General features: G+C 36.5%; 1 protein-coding gene and 1 long non-coding RNA gene across 7 annotated transcripts in view; both read right to left on the bottom strand.

The window, feature by feature from the left end:
* Positions 1-3,688, bottom strand: part of Chd2 (chromodomain helicase DNA binding protein 2) — a 115,249-nt gene extending 111,561 nt beyond the window's left edge. The window contains 2 exon segments of the mRNA XM_042054056.1: positions 2,692-2,825; positions 3,170-3,688. Of these exon segments, the coding sequence (XP_041909990.1) occupies positions 2,692-2,753 (62 nt within the window). The 5' untranslated portion in view covers positions 2,754-2,825; positions 3,170-3,688.
* Positions 3,689-5,796: 2,108 nt separating this feature from the next.
* Positions 5,797-21,859, bottom strand: LOC119802607. Of its 6 annotated transcripts, none has more exons than XR_005283479.2 (5): positions 21,517-21,859; positions 19,323-19,390; positions 18,697-18,783; positions 11,564-11,623; positions 5,797-6,133 (listed from the first exon to the last, which is right to left on the bottom strand). It is a non-coding gene; the product is annotated as an uncharacterized LOC119802607 (long non-coding RNA). The 6 variants fall into 6 exon arrangements; XR_005283478.2 differs by having other exon boundaries at positions 18,697-18,786; positions 21,517-21,858; XR_005283482.2 differs by lacking the exon at positions 21,517-21,859 and adding an exon at positions 21,256-21,419.
* Between the last annotated feature and the right edge of the window lie 343 nt (positions 21,860-22,202).

Consider the following 22,202-nt stretch of genomic DNA (forward strand, 5'->3'; position numbering starts at 1 on the left):
GAGCTGCTCCCTACGCCAACTACCGAGCTGCCCCTTTATTTCATCATCAGAGTACCAATGGGAACATGGGGAAAGTGATGTTCTGATATTTAGGATTTCGATTCATTTGTTTCCAGCCTTCTTAAAAATCCGATTTTTCTAAGTATTATCAGTCATAAAATGGCTGCCACTGAAAACTGCCTGGTCCAGTCCACAAGCACTGACTGTATAAGCCTTTTATAATCATCCCCAGCCTTACAAGGCTAAAAGGCTCTTGTAAGAGGCTCTTTCAAACGTTAAGATTTTACCCACACCTCCGAATATCAAATTATGGCTCAAAGGCAGATGATTCTGTATAGACATTTAATTGTGAGTTTTATAAATGCCGTGCCTAGAACACAGAAATGTGTGCACACGGTTCCATGTGCATTCTCTCCCCCTAGTTTCACTCCTGGATATAACTTAGGTAAGTATGTGGCATATTTTATATGTCCATCACTAAAACTGTTTTATATAGAAATTTACAAATGTGAATTGTTTAAAATTACATTCTAAAAAGTATATTTTTAAACTCCAAATCATATACAAAGTACTTTAGAATTAAGCATTAACTTCAAAAGAATACAAGATATCAATAGTAAAAGTATTATAGCACGTGTTTCCAAAGCAGAAAAAAAGTTTACTTAAAGGTAGTGTTCATTCCTGTTTCTCAAGTGATTCTCATTCCAAAGTTTACTTGACCTGAAAACAATTCTTTTCCTTTCTTGCAGTATTAGGGTGCAAAAGTGATTTTAGTAATATTCCCTAAACACTGTACTTCAAAAATTTAGCCTCTTTAGGCAATCTACTAATAACACAGGAACTAGGTACACAGACAAATTCAATTTCAGCTCACTGAAAGTATCAGTCTACTGTACCAAAACAATACAAACATCCTTTAAACTTTACAATCTTGAAAGGAAATGATGTCATAACTATGTACATACATTAATAATGTATATCACTTAAGAGTAACAGCACCTACAACAATTCTAGAGTATTTGGACATTCATAAAGTATATGATGTGATTTAAAGTATAGTTGGCTAAAAGCATTAAATATATGCTTCTTGTTTTAAGTAAAGAAATCAAATAAATGCATGACAATGCCCAAGTCATATTCCAGATAAAAGTAAAAGTGTATTCAAAGACAGCACTTTGCTATGAGTTAGAGAGCACAGTCTGATCAATGAAACCAAAAACCTGCATAAGAAAGCAAAAACCCTGGTGAGAATATGCAAATCTATACTCAAGGGAGTAACAACTTTAGTACTGGGTCTTTCATAGTTTTCAAATATATCTGGAGCTTCCTATATAGCTTCAAATTATTACTTTCCAGAAAACTAGTTTTGCATTAGAAGCTTTTTGTCCTATATATAGCCCAATAATTACACAGGCAACTCAAAAAGACATCCAAAATTCTAACAACTCAATTTGCAGAGGAACTTGGAAATTATCTTTAAAATCAAGACTCAAAATATCTTTAAGTAGAATGCAAAATTCATCATTTGTAATAACCATATTCAAATTTTCCAAATTTACAAGCTAATTTAGAAAATAATTTTATGCCAAAATTATAAAGTAAAATCAAAATTGGGAAAATAACACATAACCAATCACATCCTGTTTAGTTTCATGATTTTAAATTATGACAATTCTTAATACATCCAGAAATGCATGCATATTAGCTTTTAAAATTAAGATAAAGATAGTCATACAACAAAATATCTATAGGTTTTATTACTTCGGTTGCTGATAAACTACTTCAAGGAATGTGAGACAAATCATTATTTGAACAAACAGTACATAAAGCTTCAGAAGAGAAACATTCCAGACGACTCTGTCAAATAAATGGATAAATTTAAGCAGCATAAACTAAAAGGTAAAGATAAAATACCATCCTAAAAGCACTGTCTTAACATGAATACACAACATAAACCTTGAAGCATCTTAAAACCTAAAATCTAAAATTATATTGTCATGTAACAAATACAAAGCTTAAGTATTAATAGCATTCCAGGATTTTTGCGTGTTACAGATTTAATGATTTCAGGAAATATAAGGAAGGTTTTGGTTAAGTCATAAAAATTTCGAAATGGAAGTGTATCAAAAGAAACAACCAAAATAATAAACGAAAGGCATCAGTCAAAGGGTCCCATTTGTGATTCTGCTTTTAAATATACATTTCCCATTCATGTAACTTTCTCAAATGTCTATTTACTATAATTTACTACCACAAGGCTCCTCTATGGCCCTCAGTTACAAGTTTGAATATCCCAGGTCTTCAAAGAACAAAATCTGCCTTGTATGTAAAATGGTGTGCAATGCAGCAATGGCTAAACAGACAAGGTCATTTTTCTGCAGCACGAAAACCTAAAACTAAAATTTACTGACAGAAAAACTACAGTTTCTAGGAAGGCCCCTCCGTACAAAGTACCTTACCTTCTGAATGCTGTAAGAGGCCTTAAGTCACAACTCAACTTTCATAAATTGCTACCAAAAAATCAGGGTGTGGCATGTAGCAATCTCAAGGTCACGCTTTAAAAAACTCAACCCAAGTTAGAAAATCCTTATAACACAGACAGCAATCCATGTCTGTCAAAGTAAACAAGTGTAAGCTGAGGTTCCCCCCCACAAAAAAAAAAAAAAGAAAAAGAAAGTTGATAGCTCATACCTCGATGCATTGCTGTGTAGCGAACTGTCCTCCTCTTGGCTTTTGTCCTTATTTCTCATCATCTTTTAATTCTTAAATATTAAGGGGGAGGGGGAATCAGTGTTTGCTTTGAAGTCCTTGTGCCCAGGTATTTACTGTCAAAGTTGAAAGAAAGGTAAGGTCCCAGCTTCTATGGGTGGTTTTTATTATCAGGAACAAAGTCCTGACGATGTTAGCGATATTCATGTAATGCAACAACGGGTAAGCACCAAAAAAAAACAAAAATATTTCTATTTTTCCTTTTTAAAAAAGGAGGGGATAAACTGAACGGTAGAAGCATCACTATCAATAAGGAAAGTTTCTCAAAGTAACACACTGGATACAAATAAACAATCTCTGTATCTTATTGCGTCATCCAGGAATTTCTCCTATTTACAGTAAATAAAGCCAACTTCAACATAAAAATCTTAAAATTATCACTAATTATCATGGACTTACCCTGATCCATGTAGTATGTCCAAAGCAAGAGTCCCTATCTAGTAGTAGAAAAATATCCGAGCCAAAATAATTTAAAAACGCAAAATCCTCCGTTAAAAAACAAAAAGTAAATTAATAGTCCCCAAATGTGTTGACTTGTCAAAATAAAGCAGTCAGTATTAATACTAAAACAGGTCCGGAAGGGGAAAAAAAGCCTCATTAGGAGAGCGCACAAAAATGGAGGTGCGCCCATGGCTTCTAAGCTGGAAAAAACAACGACCTGGGCTCTCAATACGGCAGCTTCTTCCAACAAGGCACGAAAAAAGAAAGCTCCTAAAAGCTGCTTTTCTCCCAAAAAAAGGTTCGGATCGACCCCAGTAACTCACTAGAAGAGGCAGGGGGCTGCGGGGGCCCCCTGAGGGTGCCCGAAAGTTAGGGAAAGTTGCGTAAAGTGAACCGAAGCAGGGAGCAAAGCGCGCTCTCTCTAAGGCACAGCCGCCATCTAGAGCCTCCTTCCCAGCTCTGAGAGCTCTGCCTTTGATTGACACTCTCTACATTTACCCCACAACTCAGGTGATGTACCATAGACCCACCCCTTCATCTCCACCAAAAAAAAAGACAAGAAAAAAACTAGATCCTCCATCCAAGGGAGCCTTAAGACCCCCAACCCCACACCTCCTGCCCCTCCAGACCACTTCATAAGGGGGAGGGGGAAGGGCTTCTTAACCCCCCTCTGGCTCAAGCACCCTTTTTAAGCCAGAGAGAAATGTAATTTGTTCCTTTTGTCTAAAGATCTGCTAAATATTCAGTCCTTGAGCTAAAATAACTTCCTCCCTGGACAGGAAGTGGTGTTTATCAAGCCATTTTGAAATAAGGATAATTTTTGAGAATCTAAAGCTCAGCTTAAGTACTAATCTTTTAAAAAATTAACACCCCCATGGGTAAAATGGATTGCAAATAGAAGCAACATCAATACCATAAATTAAGCTGAAGTCTTGCCTTCTTTATTGTCCCTAAAAACCATCTAAAGACTAAGTTTAAAGGGGAATTTTCCACCCCAACTGGAAGGGGTAATTTTTTACAACTCAAGAGCGCCTCCCTAGTGTTCAGTTGCAGTAGAGCAAAACTTAGTACAACCCTCTCAAGAATCATCAAAAATTCTTTAACCCATAATATAACCTTGGACGCACCATACATCAAAAAATTCTCATACTTGTTACATATTTACTTTAACTGAGTAACTACAAAATGAGTAACTACAAAATCAAGAATATACACCAACCATGGTCACCTTTAAAATCAAAAACTCAACCTCAACTCCAAAACCAAAAGAACTAGTATATGCCAATACTTCACTCATATTTAAAATCAAATTCTAGGTACACTCATATTTCATCAATGACAGGTCACTTACAATAGACCACATCTAAAAGCCAATCAAACTTTCAAAGACAAACTCCCTAAAGGTGGAAAGGTCTACAGAAACAAATTACAAATGCAACAAAATGTTCTCTCCCATGCAGACAAGTAACCACATGCGTGCCCTAAAAATTCAAAGCACCCCTTTACAAAGCCCTGTAACTGGTCAAATCCATGTCACTCATCAACGTGGTAATTCATTTTATGTTTGCAACCAAATGCACTTATATCTAAATAAATGTTAAATCCATAATCAAGTTTCAAATCTACAGATATTTTTACATTCCAATCAAAATCCAACTCGTTTTTTCAATTTAAGCAAAGACCAACCAACTACTTCACATCAACAAACACTGGATGTGTATTAACCATAGATGTATATTCTAAGATACTTTATATTAACAATGGATTATTTTGTTCTTTGTGCTCTATACTGAGAAAACATAATCAATGGTCAACAAAAAAAAAGTTCACCATCATTCCTTTATATTAGTTACCGAAACTGTTATCACCTAAGATCAGCAAATGAATACCTGGCATTTGATTCCAACCATGGGGTAATCTAAAGCACAGTGTGATTCACTTAAAGCACCAACTGGACAGAAGAAGGGAAACAAGATATTTTTCATATGTACATTACAATACTGTTAAAAATTAAACCCTTTGCTGTATACCCTAAAGATCCTACAAATTACACATCTAATATTAGACAATAGAAACATCGTTGTAACTCAGATATTAAGGATGAGCATTCCGGGTTTTACTTATAATACTTTAAAAACAGGTCAATGGAGTCACTTCCATCAACACGAATTGAGATACTGGGTCTCAGTCGCTGTAGGCAACAAGTACTTTGTTTTGTAAATTCATTGTAATCTCATAACATTTTCAAGGTTCCTATTACCCACTGTTTAAAATGTAAGATGTTTTGAAAAGACCCAAACAAATTTAATGAAATTCACTTAAACCCTGTAATAAAAAACACCAACCAAATTGCTTTTTAACCAAAAGGTCATTCCACTAAGCACAGGTACACTGACACAGCTTTGCAAATAAAAAACCCCAACCAAACAAAACATTCTTCAATACGCCATTTCATTTTACCAGCTTTATTCAATATACTTTAATGAAAAGCAACGATAAAGGTCAAAATGATAAAGAGAAATGAACATTTAATGAAAGCGTCCACTTAAAAATAAATTTAAAAAAGGGCCAAACTAAGAAATCTTTAAGTTTTAGAGATTTTATTGAAGTTAACATTCCATAAGATCAGTCAGATCAAAATTGTAAGAAATTCCAGGAATACAAACTAGTATTTGAATAAATGTAACATCTCCAGATGTTAAAATGCACATAATATGTAAGAAGTCCTTAGAAAGGAAATCCCACTGTCCATTTGTGTTGGGTAAGAATCGTTCATTTCATGGAATCCACATAAAAAGAACCCTGTGTCGGTTGTATAACATCACAGCATTCAGGCTTTAATCCATTTTCCTCAATTCCCCATAGTGGGATGCCATCTTGATTTCTCAGTAGTCCATTTCAAACTCTTCAAGCTGACTGGATGCTTCATAAAAAAATTAGAAGAAAAAAATTCTGTTGGAATATCATCTTATTTCTTCAAAACAAAATTCTACCCACCTTGAAGATATCCTATCATATATAAATAAATCTTTAATTCTGTAAAATCCTTTTACTTCACTATTGTGATAAAACTTAACCTCTCAGAAACAGAATCAGTGAATGCACATTTTGTAACTTCTCCTGTCAACAAATATATTGTATCCATTAAAAATTGCAATCAAAGGTCAAATTCTTATATATGTGAAAACTAAAGCCAAAGATTAAAATTAAAAAATGGTGGGAAGCTAAATTACAAACACTGTGGATTCTACCGTTCAATGCAAAAGTTTCCAAGCTCCTTCAAAGAAAATTACTTATAAAGAGTCTTAAGAGTTTAAAAGAAAAGCAATAGATGATTGCATGGCATACTTTTCAAGTCTTACAGATGTTAATTTTGTTAGATAACACACATGACCTACATAAACAGAAGCACCTTAATAGTTTATAAAGCATCTTTATATCTGAGAATGCAGAAAATGTGAAGCCACAAGAAAAAAATAACAAAAAAATTTAGAAACATATGCTTGGCTTGCTTGGAATTTGCAACAGAAACGCTATTGCTTTTTGAATTATAAACAACTAAAATATACTTTCATGGTCAAACAGTTTATGTTCCTTCTAGAAAAATTAATCTGTTATTTAAATAATTTGGACTAGAGGGAGGAATGAGAATCTGGATTCATCATATTCACAAAAAAATTGAAAAATAATTTTTTCCCAGTTTTTATGTATGTGTGCCTGTTTTTCTAAGAAGGTATATATTTACACGGATGTAATTTACATGCACGTGTAGGCCCGAGTTTGATACTGATGTTGAGAAATCATCTTGATTTTGTTCAAGCAGGATCTCTCAGTCAAACTCAAAGCTCATCATCTTGCTAGTCAGTTTCCTCTAAAGATCCATCTCCACCTTGAATTACAGGCAGGTAGTAGCTGGGTACTTAAAGGTTGAGCCATCTTCTGAACGAGCAAAACCATTTCAGTCCCTGCCTGGTCTTCTCTGTATGTTCTACAACTTTCCAACTCAATTTGTAGAGTGTGTTTGCGTTTAGGCTATTTTGCTGTCTCCCTAACTAAAACCATGTTCTCTAATACATACATTATAAAACAAACTTAATAAACTAGATAATCAAAAGATAGAAGTGTCCCCTAATAAAAACATAACTCTTTAAAGGAGTATGACAGCATCAGTATCATCAAATCAAGATATTCTTAAACTGAGTCATCTCTCAAGCCCCAAATCAAGATACTCTTCTCTAGTAGATTTTTGAAACTTTCTCAAACCCTTCCTTAAAATGAAAATATTTTTTTCTGTTCCCAAGTCAATGAAATACTACTGGCCTTATACTTTTCCTAAAATTAAGAAATGTCTGGGTATGGTCGCACATACCTTTTTACTTCTAGTTCTTGGGAGCCAGAGGGGCAGAAGGACCTCTGAGTCTGAGGCCTACCTCTCTACTTGGGGAATTCAGAGTCACTCAGTGAGACCCAGTCTCTAAATGAAAAACAGAATAATTGTAGGGACTAGAAAGATGCTAAGTGGTTAAGAGCACTTGTTGCACTTCCAGGGCCCAGGTTTGATTCCCAGTACCATATGCAGCCTGTTACTGTAACTTCAGGCTCAGGGGACATATTTCCTCTTCTGGCCTCCTCTGGGATCAGGCTTGCATGTGGTGCACAGATAAGCATGCAAGTAAAATCCATACACATCAAAAAATAATTTTTTAAATAAAGAAATAATGATTATATATCAGCTCATTACAACATAGCTTGTCTTCTATCTTATGTGTTAAAATGCGTGGTCAGGCACTATATGAAATTGTGATATAAACTTTGACAAAATGACGCTAACAATGTATTACTACAGAGTGCAAGTTATTCAATGTTGTACATTAATATTCAGTGCTATTTTTCTGCCACTGGATAATACAATTTATTTCTAAAACAATTTTTAAGGGGAAAAAAAGCATAGTATAGCTCAGAAGAGTTGTGTGCCTGACATATACAAACCCCTGGGCAAGAGAATCCCAACACCCCATAAAACTGGACATGGTGGCAGCTCCCGCCTGTAATTGCAGCATTTGGGAGATCAAGGACAGACATTAAAGGTCATCTTCTGCTATAAAAACCCTTTAAAAAAAAAAAAAAAAAAGCCGGGCAGTGGTGGCGCACGCCTTTAATCCCAGCACTTGGAAGGCAGAGGCAGGTGGATCTCAGTGAGTTCGAGGCCAGTCTGGTCTACAAGAGCTAGGTCCAGGACAGGCTCTAAAAAGCTACAGAGAAGCCCTGTCTCGAAAAACCAACAAACAAACAAAAAAAAAAAAAAAGGCCAGATATGGTGGCTTCCACGTGAATCCCAGCACTCAGCAGAGGATGAGGCAAGAAAACCGCTGAGGCTGTAGTAGGCTGTAGCCTCAAATGTCAATGATGGCATTATCACTCAGAAACTACTCAAAACCTGCACTCCCATAGCTGTCACGTCATCAAGTGATGGACTCCAAATAATGAAAAAGTAAATTTGAAACTACTATAAGAGAAAACAGACTACTTTAACATTGTAAATCAATGAGCAATACGGACTCATGCAAAGCCCATGACCCAAAGCCAAAAGCAAGAATTTTGTTAATTAGCAAACATATTTCTTAAAATATCAAAGGTCTGTGAAGGGTTAAGAAGTAATCTACTTACATTCATGAAGTTTCAAATACTAACAAAGGAAGTTTTACTTGACAGAAAAATAGGGCTCAAACAAGAGCACCTAAGAGCATGAAGTTAACAAAAAACACAGCTCCTCATGTGTAAAACACCAGATCCTAGTGACTAGCTCTTGTGGTACTACTGAAGATTAACTGAGATGATCTCAGGCTGGCTATCATTCCACTACATTACAGTAATCAAAGCATATGAGAATCTCAAACTAAAAAGTCAGAACATTTTCTAGTCCAACAGTAAGGATATCTTTGAGAACACATAGGATCGTGACGTCAATTATTTAAGGACAGTTTTGCCTTTAGTATTGTATTTGGGGAAAATATTTCAATATAGCATAGGTATTGATGACCAACTATTCTTTATTCTACAGCCACTTGTGAATTAATATAGATATTTTGAACAAGCACTCCTTTGATCTAGAACTCTATGCTCACTCAGACCTAGAACCTTTGTTTCCTATGTAAGATTCAAACTTAACATTGGTATTTTCTAGTTTGTACTTCCCGAATATATATGTTTATTCTAAAACTCCCTGTGCAAACCTAAGTTTCTATGTTACCAAGGTAATCATTAAGTTATCTCCTGAAATCCAACCACTAGAGACATTTATAAACTTAACAGAAAATCAAGTATGGATTTCTTCAAATTCAGCAAATTAGCTATAAAAAATAAATTACACAAACCTGACTCCTCTGGCATGTAATAGGGCTCTCCTAAAATAAAGCAGTTCTATACTTGTACTTCAACTAGCTTTAATATTTTTTTAGTCTACCCAGTGTAGTAGCCTCAGATTGAGACAAAGAATGACCTTGAACATCTGATGCCAGTTCTCCCAAGTACTAAGATTACAGGTTTCTGTCACCACGCCCATCGTACCTTTACCAGTTTTAATAGCAAAAATAAATACAGAGGGCAAAGACTTAAAAAGAAAATTAACGATCTTAATTTTTAATAAATGGCTATAAGGCTACTATTAATGAAATTATACTTTTTCAAAAGCTAAATGCTTGTTTTACAACTAAAGGAGGAAAACAAAGAAAATATTAATTTAGTTCAAAAATTCATCTTTCCTATCACGCAAAATATTCCCAGCACTTATGACTTTTCATCTTTTGCTTTGTCTTTAAATTTTAATATATGTAAGAAAGCCCTGACAAGTACAATCTATTTTCTCTTATTTTAAAAAAGATTGAATCCTCATCAGAATAGATTAACAAATCTGAATCTTAAATAACAGATATAAAAACTAGCAGTAAAATATTTCAAAAAGACTAGCCAGTCTTCATTAATAAAAGGATGAGGTCAAATAAAGCAAAAGTCATCTTTTCTATGGCTTTACAATCTAATTATGAAGCCAAGATAAACATACTGAGTATGGTGGGAGGGCTATACATATTACTTGTAATTTTCACTCTGCCAAAATTTTAGCTCTTAACCACACCTACATTTTACATCAATAAGTTTTACTTTAATAATTTCACTTCACCTTTCATTAGTCTCAAAGTACGAGTTGATAATGTTTAATAAAAGCTACACTAATCCAATAAATGAACAAATATTTACTGAGTAGGTACCATGTGCCAGGCAACTAATCTCTAAGTATGATCACACTGGAAACTAGCAAATAGTATACTAGGCAAATTTGGGGTCTATTCACTCTCCTTCAGAAAAATCAAGAACTTTGTTTTGTAGGTCTTAACAACCACTGCAATCTCAAGTAGCAATAATGGGGGGAAAAAAATCACTCAGAATGTAGATTTTACTCCTATGAAACAAATAGTAGACAATTATCTTAAAAGTTTGTTGCCAATTAATAAATCCTTTGGGCAATTCACTCAGAATGGTTTACCACCCTTCTCGTTTTACTCTTTCCTACTACTTGACAAGTTTGGAATTAGAAAACCTACTTCACAGTAGTGGTAATTATAACACATCTTACATCAAATAGCAATTTCTATGTCAATAAGGCAAAAGTTTTAGTCTTGAAGTTTAAATTCAGTTAATTTATCATAAACAATTACAACTAGAAATCAATTAAAACTAATTTCTATTGTAAAGAGAGAACCAAAGGGCTTTTGTGTTCTACATCATAAAAGTAGCATAGACTGTAAGACCACAGTCTTTTTCTTTAGAGATCAAACTATAAACATTCTAGGCTATGCATTTTCAGTGCAAGTATCCTCTTGTATTTCAATACAAGTATTCTCAACTCTAACTGTAAAAGAAAAGCAACCACAGTATCTAAATGAACAGAATGAACAGTCCAGGTATACTTGGGGGTGGGGAGAGGAACTTTCCAAAATCAAAGGAACACCCAAATCCAGGATGTTGGAAACAAGTTCCAGGGTTTCTTGGTCTTAATAGTTTATATCCTGACCCCATCATGATGGCACATCTTTAATCCCAGCACTCAGGATGCAGAAGCAAGCAGATCTGAGTTCCAGGTTAGCCTGATGTACATAAAGAATTGCAAGTCCACCAAGTATAAAGTGAATGAGTCATTGTCTCTAGAAATAAATTTCACATTTAACCACTATGTGGATTTTCTTACACTGTTTACAGCTTTGACAAAGCTTACAATTCCAAATCAGTAAGGGACATTTAAAATATCTAGTGACAATTAAAATTAAAAATAAAATCCAACAAGTAGATTAAGACTTACTAAATGCTTCAACAATGTCTGTGGTATTGGTTATTTCACTCCATCTGGGGATCCACATTCCTGCAAAAGACAGAATAGATTTTATTAAATCCTATGTATGACGTATCACAACTGCAGTACTTTCTAAGGAACCTACAGACCAAGAAATACAGTTTATGAACAGAATAATACAAGCAGAAGACCAGAAAATTGTGACAAGATCTTAGATTTGGAAGTGCAAAACTTCTAGAACAGTTACTAAAATAAGCCTAAGTCTCAGTACAAAAACTCCAAAGGAGTAATTATTGAGGTCCTACATGAATTTGATTGAATATCCAGGGCTGAAGCTAGAGAAAATAAATTACAGTACAGAATTAATCCATACTAATCTCCCATCTAATAAACTTTCAAGTCTTCTAAAGAGACCTTTGCTACCTATCTCCAAGATCATCCCATATCACTTCATATCTACCATGTGCTAAAATAAAATCAACATTATAATCAATATTTTTAAAATATTTATTTATTTATTATATATACAATATTCTGTCTGTGTGTATGCCTGTAGGCCAGAAGAGGGCACCAGACCCCATTACAGATGGCTGTGAGCCACCATGTGGTTGCTGGGAATTGAACTCAGGACCTTTGGAAGAGCAAGCAATGAGCCATCTCTCCAACCCCCATAATCAATATTTTTAAATGTTATCATAGACATTTCAAATTACTATCAACTATACTATTTATTTGCCTAACACTAATTCCTTAAGACTTATTTTATTACTTTTTGTCTATGTGTGGGAATGTGCACTCTGTGCAAGTCCAGAAGAGGGCACTGGATATTCTGGAGCTAGAGTTACAAGCAGTGTGAGTGCTGAGAACCACACTAGATCCCCTCCAAGAGGTATTTAAATGCTGAGCCATTTCTCCAACACTAACACTCTTTGTTTTGGGTTTTTCTAGACAGTTTCTCTGACCTTCAACTCACTGAGCTCCACCTGCCTCTGTCTCCCAAGTGTTGGGATTACAGGTGTGCTACACCACCAGCCCTCCCACCAGCAGTACTAATTTTTACATATGCAGTTGGTTTATCAAGACTTTTCACTAGTTACTGACTTAAGTTCCTCATAACAAAATACAGGAATATCTTACATCTCAAGTACTTTCTGAAATAAGGACAGGTTTTTCATTTGCCCTGAATTTTCTATGATTACAATTATCACAAAATAAGAAATAGATAGGTGTTCCATTAGAGCATCTATGCTCGACCAACCCAATCCAAACCCCCGCTGCCCAGAGTCTCCTGACAAGGAAAAGGCGCCAAAAAGCCCAGTTCAGCATTCTTAGCGGCTATTACAGCTTCCTCCCCTGAAGTTGCCAGCAAGTCAAGTCCCTGCCTAAGCACTTAACCTTTGACCACAATAGGCACAAACTCAGCTTGTGTGGTGGACATGTCATCATCCCTTGCCTACAATCTGTAAGATCTCCTTGCTTTAGTTTGGGAGCATGACTTCTCAGGCCTAGGTCACAGAGGCCAGTGAACCTGCCTGAGAGCTGCTTTACTCACTATACTTCTTGTTATACATTTCCTACTTGGGTCCATCTGGCATAATGAGTTGGTAGAGAAACTTTTATGGGAAGGAGAAAACCTATTAAGTCTAAGTGGTATAGCACTTAACATGGAAACCCTGAAGTTGAAACAAAAATATAAAGACAAACAAAAAAACTGAAAGTTAAGGTCATGCCAGCACTCAGGGGGTTGAACCGAGAGTGTTTTATGTCAACTTAGGTTATATACAGGAGACTATTATCTCCACCAAAATGACACAGTGAGATGTGTCACCAGATAGAAATATTTGCTGACTAGGAGGACGACAGGAACTCATATGGAAAAAAGAGAACTCACACTGGTTTTCTCTGATCTACAAACACACAAAACATTTTTAAAACCTTAATATCAAACTGAAGCAATTTAAGATAAAAGAAAGACTTAATGTTTAAGAATTATGCTATCAAACTAACTTCTTAGGAATTGTTTGCAAGTGCCCTCCCTGTTTATGTATCAAATCTAAATTCATATTTGTATAGCATAAACAAGAAATATAGCAAGGATCTGTTTAGAAGCTACTATTAAAGTAGGTACTAAAATATCTTCATAAGAAAGCAAAGCAAAACAATGGTCTTCAAATTTTTAAACCTCTAGTGTAGACTGACCTTAATAGGAAGATTTTTGTGAATTAAGTCAACCTTAACATACAGGAAACTAAATTGACTCAGGGCAAGGGATGCCAGCCAGTGAGAGAAAAAAGGCTTCCCTAGTATATGAATTCCTTGGTTCAAAGTAGTATCATTAAAAGTAAACAATAATCTGATGTAGGGTCCTTTAACGAGGTAGGAAATGTTTAAGAAATATTGGATAAAAAGAAAGTGTTTCTAGCACTTGTAAGAGAACTTCATCACAGTGGTCTAGTAATATGATTTTTACTAAGTCACCATACCAATCCAAGAAATTTTTAGGTTCTGAACCACCAAAAGGTTTTTGATCTCACTTTACAGCAGAGTGGAATTATTAACACTGATGAAATCTAGCACAGGTTCTCCTTTCTCAAAGTTGAGAAAATATGGAATAGTATTTTATCACCCTTCAAGATGGGATGAAAAGTTCAGTTCAGTTTAAGTAGAAGAGCAGTCTGATTTTCTGTCTCAGATTTTAAAATGTACTTTGTGATCTAAAAATAAACTTTAGGGAATATAAATAAGCATATAATGCTGGCCCTTTGACAGTAAAGGTCAAGAACAACTTTGTTGCTTCTTTAATCCCTTGAATTTTTAAACTCTAAGATTAAAATCTAAGAACTCTGAACTTTGAGAAAATGTTAACAAAGATAGGATAGCGAGACATTTGCAAGGCACAGAAGTACTGTGGAAATCCAAGCATTTTCTCCAGCCTGATCAGTCCCAAAATAAAAAATAAAATAAAAGCATTAGAATTTCTTAAGAAAACTGCTTTAAGCTGGGCAGTGGTGGCGCACGCCTTTAATCCCAGCACTCGGGAGGCAGAAGCAGGTAGATCTCTGTGAGTTCGAGTCCAGCCTGGTCTAAAAGAGCTAGTTCCAGGACAGGCTCCAAAGCTACAGAGAAACTGTGGCTTGAAAAACCAAAGGGGGGGGGGGGTGGTTTAAAACAAAAATCAGAAACGCAGGCATGATGGTTGACACCTGTAATCTCTTAACTCCAGACTAAAACTATTTCTAATACATACACAAAGTATGTATTTTAAAACCACCTTGGTAATCTGAAGTGAAAGGATTATGATTACTGGTACACATTAACCATTTAAATCTTGTGGTTAAAGAGAAGACTCAGAAGTTAAGGTACTTGTTGCTCTTGGGTAAAACAAGGATTTGGTTCCCAGTACCCCAAATGATGGCTCACAACCATCTTTAACTCCAGTTTGAAGAGAATCCAATAACCTCTTATAACCTCCAAGTGTACCAGGCACACACACAGTACAAATACATACATGCAAGCAAAACACTCATTCTCATAAAAGGTTTTAAATCTAAAGAAACCCTGAATTTATTTCCTGCAACCCACAAGGTGAAAGCCTATTCCTCAAGTTGTCCTTTGACCTTCAAATTCAAATCTGCAAACACATACACAAATATTAAAATAAATTTAAGGTAAACATGTCTTCTGAAGCACAGACCTCTAGAGCTTTACTAAATAATGTATAAATCCTAACAAGAAATGCCTTTTTAAAAAACCAGTTCACCACCCCCCCACCCACAAAAGCAGAAGCAGGCAGATCTCTGTAAATTCACGGCCAGCATGGTCTGCAAAGCGAGTTCCAGGAGAGTCAGAGCTATTACATAGAGAAGCATGTGCTGGATGGATTGCTGGAAGGAGGGAGGGAGGGAGGGAGGGGAGGGAGGGAGGGAGGGAGGGAGGGAGGGAGGGAGGGGGGGGGGGGAGGGAGAGAGAACAATCAGGCCGCTTATCACAAAAGATTTGTTGTAATATTAAATTTAGGGTATAAGACATGACGCCCGGCACCTGTAAAGCCAGCACTTTCAATGCTAAAGTAGAACTACTACCTTAAACTCAAGAACATCCTATGCTACACAGTAAGATCCTGTTTCAAAAAGCCAAAAGTATGCCACTAAGATGGCTCAGAGCTTAACTGTAGTTTGATGTCCAAGCCTAACAATCTTCATGGAAAAGACAATTCCTAAAGGCTGTCCTGACCTCCATGTTCATACAAGTACATAAACGCAATTTTTTTAAGTAAAAGGCTGGAGACAGCTCAGTGACCATGTTTTTCTGCCACATACAAGTCCACATTAACAAATGAAAACAAAAATGCAGAAACAAAAAATTTTGAAAATATGTTAATTATAGCAAAAATAGCCTTTGAAAATAAATTTTGCATTAAACCTAGAAGGGGGAAAAAATCTGTGAACTGAGGTCATTTACCTTTGAAATGCAGAAATCTTTCTATGAAAAGAAATTAAAACATGGAAGGCATAAAAACTAAAAATCTTGTTTATAATCAAGGTCAACTAAACACGAGAACAGTCACCTTTGAATATGTTTACTACAGAACAAAATTTAAATGCTTTTATAGCAGAAATCTAAATCTTCACTGCTTACAGAGAATGTATTTTTGAGTCTGATGACCTTGAACCTCTGAGTTCCTTGCCTCCACTTTCCAGGGGCTAGAAATAGAGATGTACACCACCAAGCAGCTTTCTACAATACCAGAGATTGGACCCAAGGCTCTGTGCACGTTAACAAAACCCTCTACCACCTGAGCTATATCGTCAGACTCAATTTCATACTTAATTACTTTTCTGGTATCTGTACTAACATTGTAAATATTTGGGAATACATCAAAACTATATAGGCAATTGTCCTATGTTTTATTATTCTAGTAGTGTTACAACAGACATAACTCCCAATAAGCAATGGGGTTAAAAAAAATACAGTCCACAGCCAAATAGTCCCTCAGAATTATTTTAATCACGCAATTAAAGAGCAAAGCGATGAAAGCTGTACACTCTAAACCCTTCACACAAATTAAAAGATTCAAGACTTCAGAATAAAAATCGAGATTATATACCCTATTTACATTATAGGTGAAGAAGCATCCTGATTGCTCGATCATCACATACATCTGATTCAACAGTAAAATGTCAAAGGACAAATGAAACAGATTTTTAAATAGTCAAAAAGCGATGGGAAAACCAAAAGAAAACTTACATTATAATCACCTATGTCACATATTCAAAACTATAAATGTCAGTGTCATGATCCAAAAATCACATGTGATTAGCCGCAACACAGCTTATTTTTAATTTTTTGCTATATTAATCCTCTACGTTATGGAAACATTAAATGTATTCCAACATAACACAATTAGATAAGGATATTTTTATTAAAAAATAAGGAATTTGTCCAAAGCACTAAGATTAAGTATTTATCACTATAGTTTTTAAGCAGAAAATACTTGACCAAAAAAAAAACTTACCTTGATGATATAATAAAATTATTACATATACCTTTGTAGGTCAAATAATCCCATCTACATAAGATTCTGACAACTACCCTCATGTGCCAGTAAACTTTTCCATTAAATTAGCTTGAGTAATTCACACACTGAATATAAGCAGTATCATGAAGATAATACATGGTTCTTCATAAAATGTAATTTATTTATCTTGGCTATAAAAGTTGCCTCAAAAGGCTAGGAATTCTGAGTTCGAGGCCAGCCTGGTCTACAAGAGCTAGTTCCAGGACAGGCTCTAGAAACTACAGGGAAACCCTGTCTCGAAAAACCAAAAAAAAAAAAAAAAAAAGGCTAGGAATTAATTTAGCAATTATTACATCACTTATTAAAGTGAAAAAAGCTCAAAATTTCATTTAAAATTTCTAACCTTCAGCTATTTACTTTTTCTGTTAAAATTATAGCTCAAAGAAGGCAATTATAAACACATGGCCTATTTAGCTTAACTTCTAACAGCATCATACAAAACACCTTATTCTCAAATTCTATAGCAATATTCAACAAATGCCAACTACACATTCTATCAGCTGCAATGAGAAAATCCTAATCTTAACATCTGTTACGGTATAAGATTAAAGATACCTTTGTGTATAGTCTTATCCTTGAAAGATTATAGATTTTAAGCCTATTATTTTCTTTTGTATACAATACAAACGTCAAAAAAATGCAAAAATACCTAATTAAGCTAACACAAAGACAATAAAAATAAGTCTATTAACCTTATTACCTATTTGAATCAAAACCAAGTAACACAATGCAATCCATAAGAAATACGTAATTTTCTATAGATTTCCAAGATAAGTAAATGTGCAATCCATTTTAATTAATTCATTGCTTAATTTTTTTTCCAAAGTATCACATATTTTCTCTGGCATTTACTTAAATAATTGAACATTATTTCTGGATTCAAGCTCGCATGAACAGATTCCTTATGTATAGTAGTAGTAAATTTTCTTCATTCACCTTAATATTCACCTATTAAAATATAAACACAGTTTGGCTCATAGTATGCTAAACCCAAAACCTTTTGTGCTTGAAATTATTTCTCTTTCGGTTCAAAAACAATTACCAAGATTCATGATGGAGGACAGCGCTTAGTTTGCTGGAAAATCAGTTTATTTTTGTACTTGTTGAAAGAACAAGCTAGTAATAATGAATAATTTAACCATAAAATAACAAAGACATCAGAGTTTGTCTTTAGCTTTTGAAATACAGTTCTTTCAGGAAGCAAGAGAAATAATAATTATGAAATTTTAGGCAGGTGCTGCATGATGGGCGGAGAAGGTGCTAAACAGTCTATCTTTCAGACTGCAAGAACAGCACTGGTTTAACTCGGAGATTTAACCCACGCAAAGGCAAGCACCATTTTATTGGGAAGACCAAATAAATGTCTTACTACTGGATATAATTGCATGCATTCATATAAATTATAGTATCAACTGTTTTAATAGTTAACACAAAGTATTTTAGCTTAGGGTAAAAATGTTTTGTCATTTTTATATAAGCAGTCCGTTTGTCTCATTGACAACTGTAGTGATATTTTTCTACCCAAATGTTAGAAAATATTCAAATGAAGATTAAAAAAACTTACTTGAGATATAAAATACAGAATTTCCCAGGGACTCTCCTTTATTTTTAAAGATAAATCTTTATTGTCTCCATCTTCAAAATGGCACACCTTCTGAGGAAAACAAATCATATTCTAAACAACTTCCTGACGAAGTCAGTAACAAACAGAAATGTGAAAACTTTAAACAGAACAAAAAACTACTATCGATGCTTATGCTTAGATCAAACGTAAATACTGATTGAAAAGCTTAGCCTAAATGGCAAGCTATTCAACTTTCTTAAATTTTCTTAAATACTTAAAATGTTAAAAATCATTTGCATGGTATCTTAAAGAGGTGAAGGGAGAAAACATTTTTGGTCCACGTCTGGGTGCAAAAGCTTGTTAGCAAAATTAAACAAAGTCTTAAAAGACAGGCAGTATTATTTTAAGCTATTCAAAGGTACATTACATTACAATGGCTATACAAATACTCTCTTAACCACTTAGTAAAAGGGGTTCTTGAAGGTTTTTTAAATTTCAGATATATATTCATTTACAATCACTTTTAAAACAATAAATATTAATTGAACGTTAGAAATACAGTTATTCAAAAGGAAAAACAAAAACCTAGCAAATTAATGTTAAGCCAACATATTTACCAATCTTACCTGGGGGAAAAAAGTTGTATTTATTCAGAATCATCAGCAACCACACTAATTATAATCTGGTAAATTACCTTTAAAAAAAATAAGAAAAATAATTTAAGTGTTTTGATTTTTACAGACACGGTGTGCTGAGAGGAGGAGAACACTCCGAAGACAAGATCCAGGGGAGATGGGGACAAGAGGGGGAGACAGGGCCTGCACATTCCGGCTGTAGTCAGTCCTCTCTGTAATGTCTATCAGTCTTTGTTTTCCTCATTTGTCACTGTACTGAGAAATACTAGACATTAAAACATTGCAATCCATAAGAAATACAAAAATTCAAATGAATACCAATTTGCTTTCCTTTTCCCTTCTTAAAAATCAATAACCAAAAGCATAGAAAAAGTTGGCAATTTCAGAAAATGCCATCATCTTAAATTTCCCTTTACCATCTACAAATACCTCTTACAGTTAAGAGCATCAAAAATCAACTCCTCCAGGAGAAATTAGTGAACTTAAAATGGCCACTGGTTACTTTAAAATTTAAACTACAAGCTATTTGATCTCACCAAATGGGATATTAGTTTTGTCTTTTAAGCAGCTCTAAAACTTGTGGTATCTATGACCTTCATTCAATTTCAAACGAGGGTCCAGAATATTTTGTCTTTTCCTACCCAACTTATCATGAAAGATCCTAAGACCTTAAACTGCTAGTAGTTACTTTTACATTTTCCTAGTCAAAAAGGATTCTGAAGACCTACTAATTCCCAATCTCTTTAAAACTTTCAGTGATAAAACATTTCAAAGCGTTCATTTGAAAAAACAAAATTAGCACTTCAATTCTGTGAAAGCAGGGTGTGCGCAACTCATATACCATGCACTAACCTATAGAAGGTATTCCAATTGTTTTTTACTGGAAATACCCTATGAAACATGGTCCAGTCAACCTGTATCTTTGATTTTCGATGGACTACGTAAGTCTCCCCAACATTGTCTTTACTCAATTCTTCACCTTTATAGCACAAGGGTTCCGCAGAATAAAAGACAAATTCAAAAATACACAAAGGTCTGTACATTCCTAGCTGCTTCTAACAATTAAACTTGAATTACCTCAAGTATTTTTAAATGAGTATGCAGAAAACTGCGGTTTTCGTTGGACTGTTTTTTTAATCCCGTTCCGTTTTTAAGCACATCTCGACTTTATACTTGCAACAAATGCAACAAATATGGCCCCTCTTCATCGCCCATCACGGGCAGTCCTACTTCACTATTTACACTATGGAAAGTAACTTCCGGAACAACTGTTCTATTAAAATATTTCTTTATAAAACTTTTTCGATTACTATTTGAAATACTATATAATTCTGTCTTTTTAAATAACAAGATGAATTTTAACTTTTAAAGGGTAGCAACTGACTCAAGAACGTTTTAACACTCAGGTGTGAGAAATTACCCATTAGGACTCTTTCCACTCACTTAAAAAAAGTACCCAACAGTTTAGTTCGGCTCAAATATCAGGATGCCAAATGGTCTTGGCAAAAGCACTCGGTAAAAATAAGATGCATTCATCAAACGTCATCACCTAGTACCGAAATTACCAAATCTACTTCCATTAAACTGCCTTGTTGCCGTCGTCATGTTTGAAATACAAGAAGCACTCCTGTAACTTGCCTTTTCTAAAAGACAACAAACGTCACAGACGTTTAACGAGCAGTAAGATACCTTTGCATCTAGAAAACAGTCCTTCTCAAAAACAGCTTGGAAAGAGTTAAAAGCCAACACCCAACAGGGAGATGGGGGAAAAGGACAAGTTTTATTATGGTTTAAGCGAAGTGAGACATTCCATTGTTCTTTTAAATCCGACCCTGAAGATGGGTTCCCACCTCACCGGGAAGAGATTAAGAGATCGTCTCCGGAGGCTTGTTGTTGTTTCACGCTAAGTAGAAAAATAACTCACCCGAGCAGGCAGGGGCTCCGTGGCGCGGCCGCCGCCCTCTCCCCGCAGCCTCGGAGGACAGCCCGGCGCCCGGCAGGCTGTGCAGAGGGAACGCGGGGGTCCGACCCACTGCCCGGGTGGCTTCGGCTCTCGGCGGCAGCACCCGGCGCTGCGAGTGGAGAACCGGCAAGCACCCTGCCGCCCCTCCCGCCCGCCCTCAAGGACGTCGTGCTTTTCCTCCCAAGGACAAAGGACAATAAAGGGAGCGGGGGAGCAACTCACCGGGTCGAAGCGCGGCCGCCAGCGCCTTCGGCTCGCTCTTCCTCGCGTCTCCGCGACTGCTTGCCCGCCACAGCCTCCCGCCCACGGCGCCGGCCGCCTCCCGGCCGCGCACCCGCGGCTGCCGCAGCGGAGCCACGGGCGTCGCGGGCCCGGCCTTCCCGGGCACCTCTGCCGCGGGCTCACGCACCCGCGCGCGGCCACCTCGATTCGGCGGCGGCCTCCTCGCTCCCCCGGAGCCCTCCGGGAGGGCCGGACGCCGCTCCCAGCGATGCAGCGAGCCCGTGGGCCGCGGCGGGCCGCCTGACAGCTCGGGTTGCTGCTGCCTCTCCGGCCATCTTGTGCCGTGTGTGGTGTCTCTCCCGTCTCCTCGCTCGGCTTTGCTCCCTCCTCCTCCTCCCCCCCACCCGCCCCACACACCACACAACATGGCCTCTTCGCTGCGGCGGTGGCTGCGGCGGCGGCAGGAGCTCCGCCGCGTTCCAGCTCGCTCCCCTCCCCCAACCTCCCGCCTGCAGCCCCGGGACCCCCAGTGCGCACGCGCGCCGCCACCAGCCTGCCGCGGCCATTGGCTGGGTCGGCTTCCTGCCATCGCTTCCCGGAGCGGCCTCACAAACTCTGGTTGGTCCCTTCCTCCCTGCTCGACAACATCTTACTGCACACTATTGGTCGATTCAGATCCCACCTCT

Source organism: Arvicola amphibius, chromosome 12, assembly GCF_903992535.2.
Source record: "Arvicola amphibius chromosome 12, mArvAmp1.2, whole genome shotgun sequence".
In the NCBI taxonomy this organism is placed as follows: Eukaryota; Metazoa; Chordata; class Mammalia; order Rodentia; family Cricetidae; genus Arvicola; species Arvicola amphibius.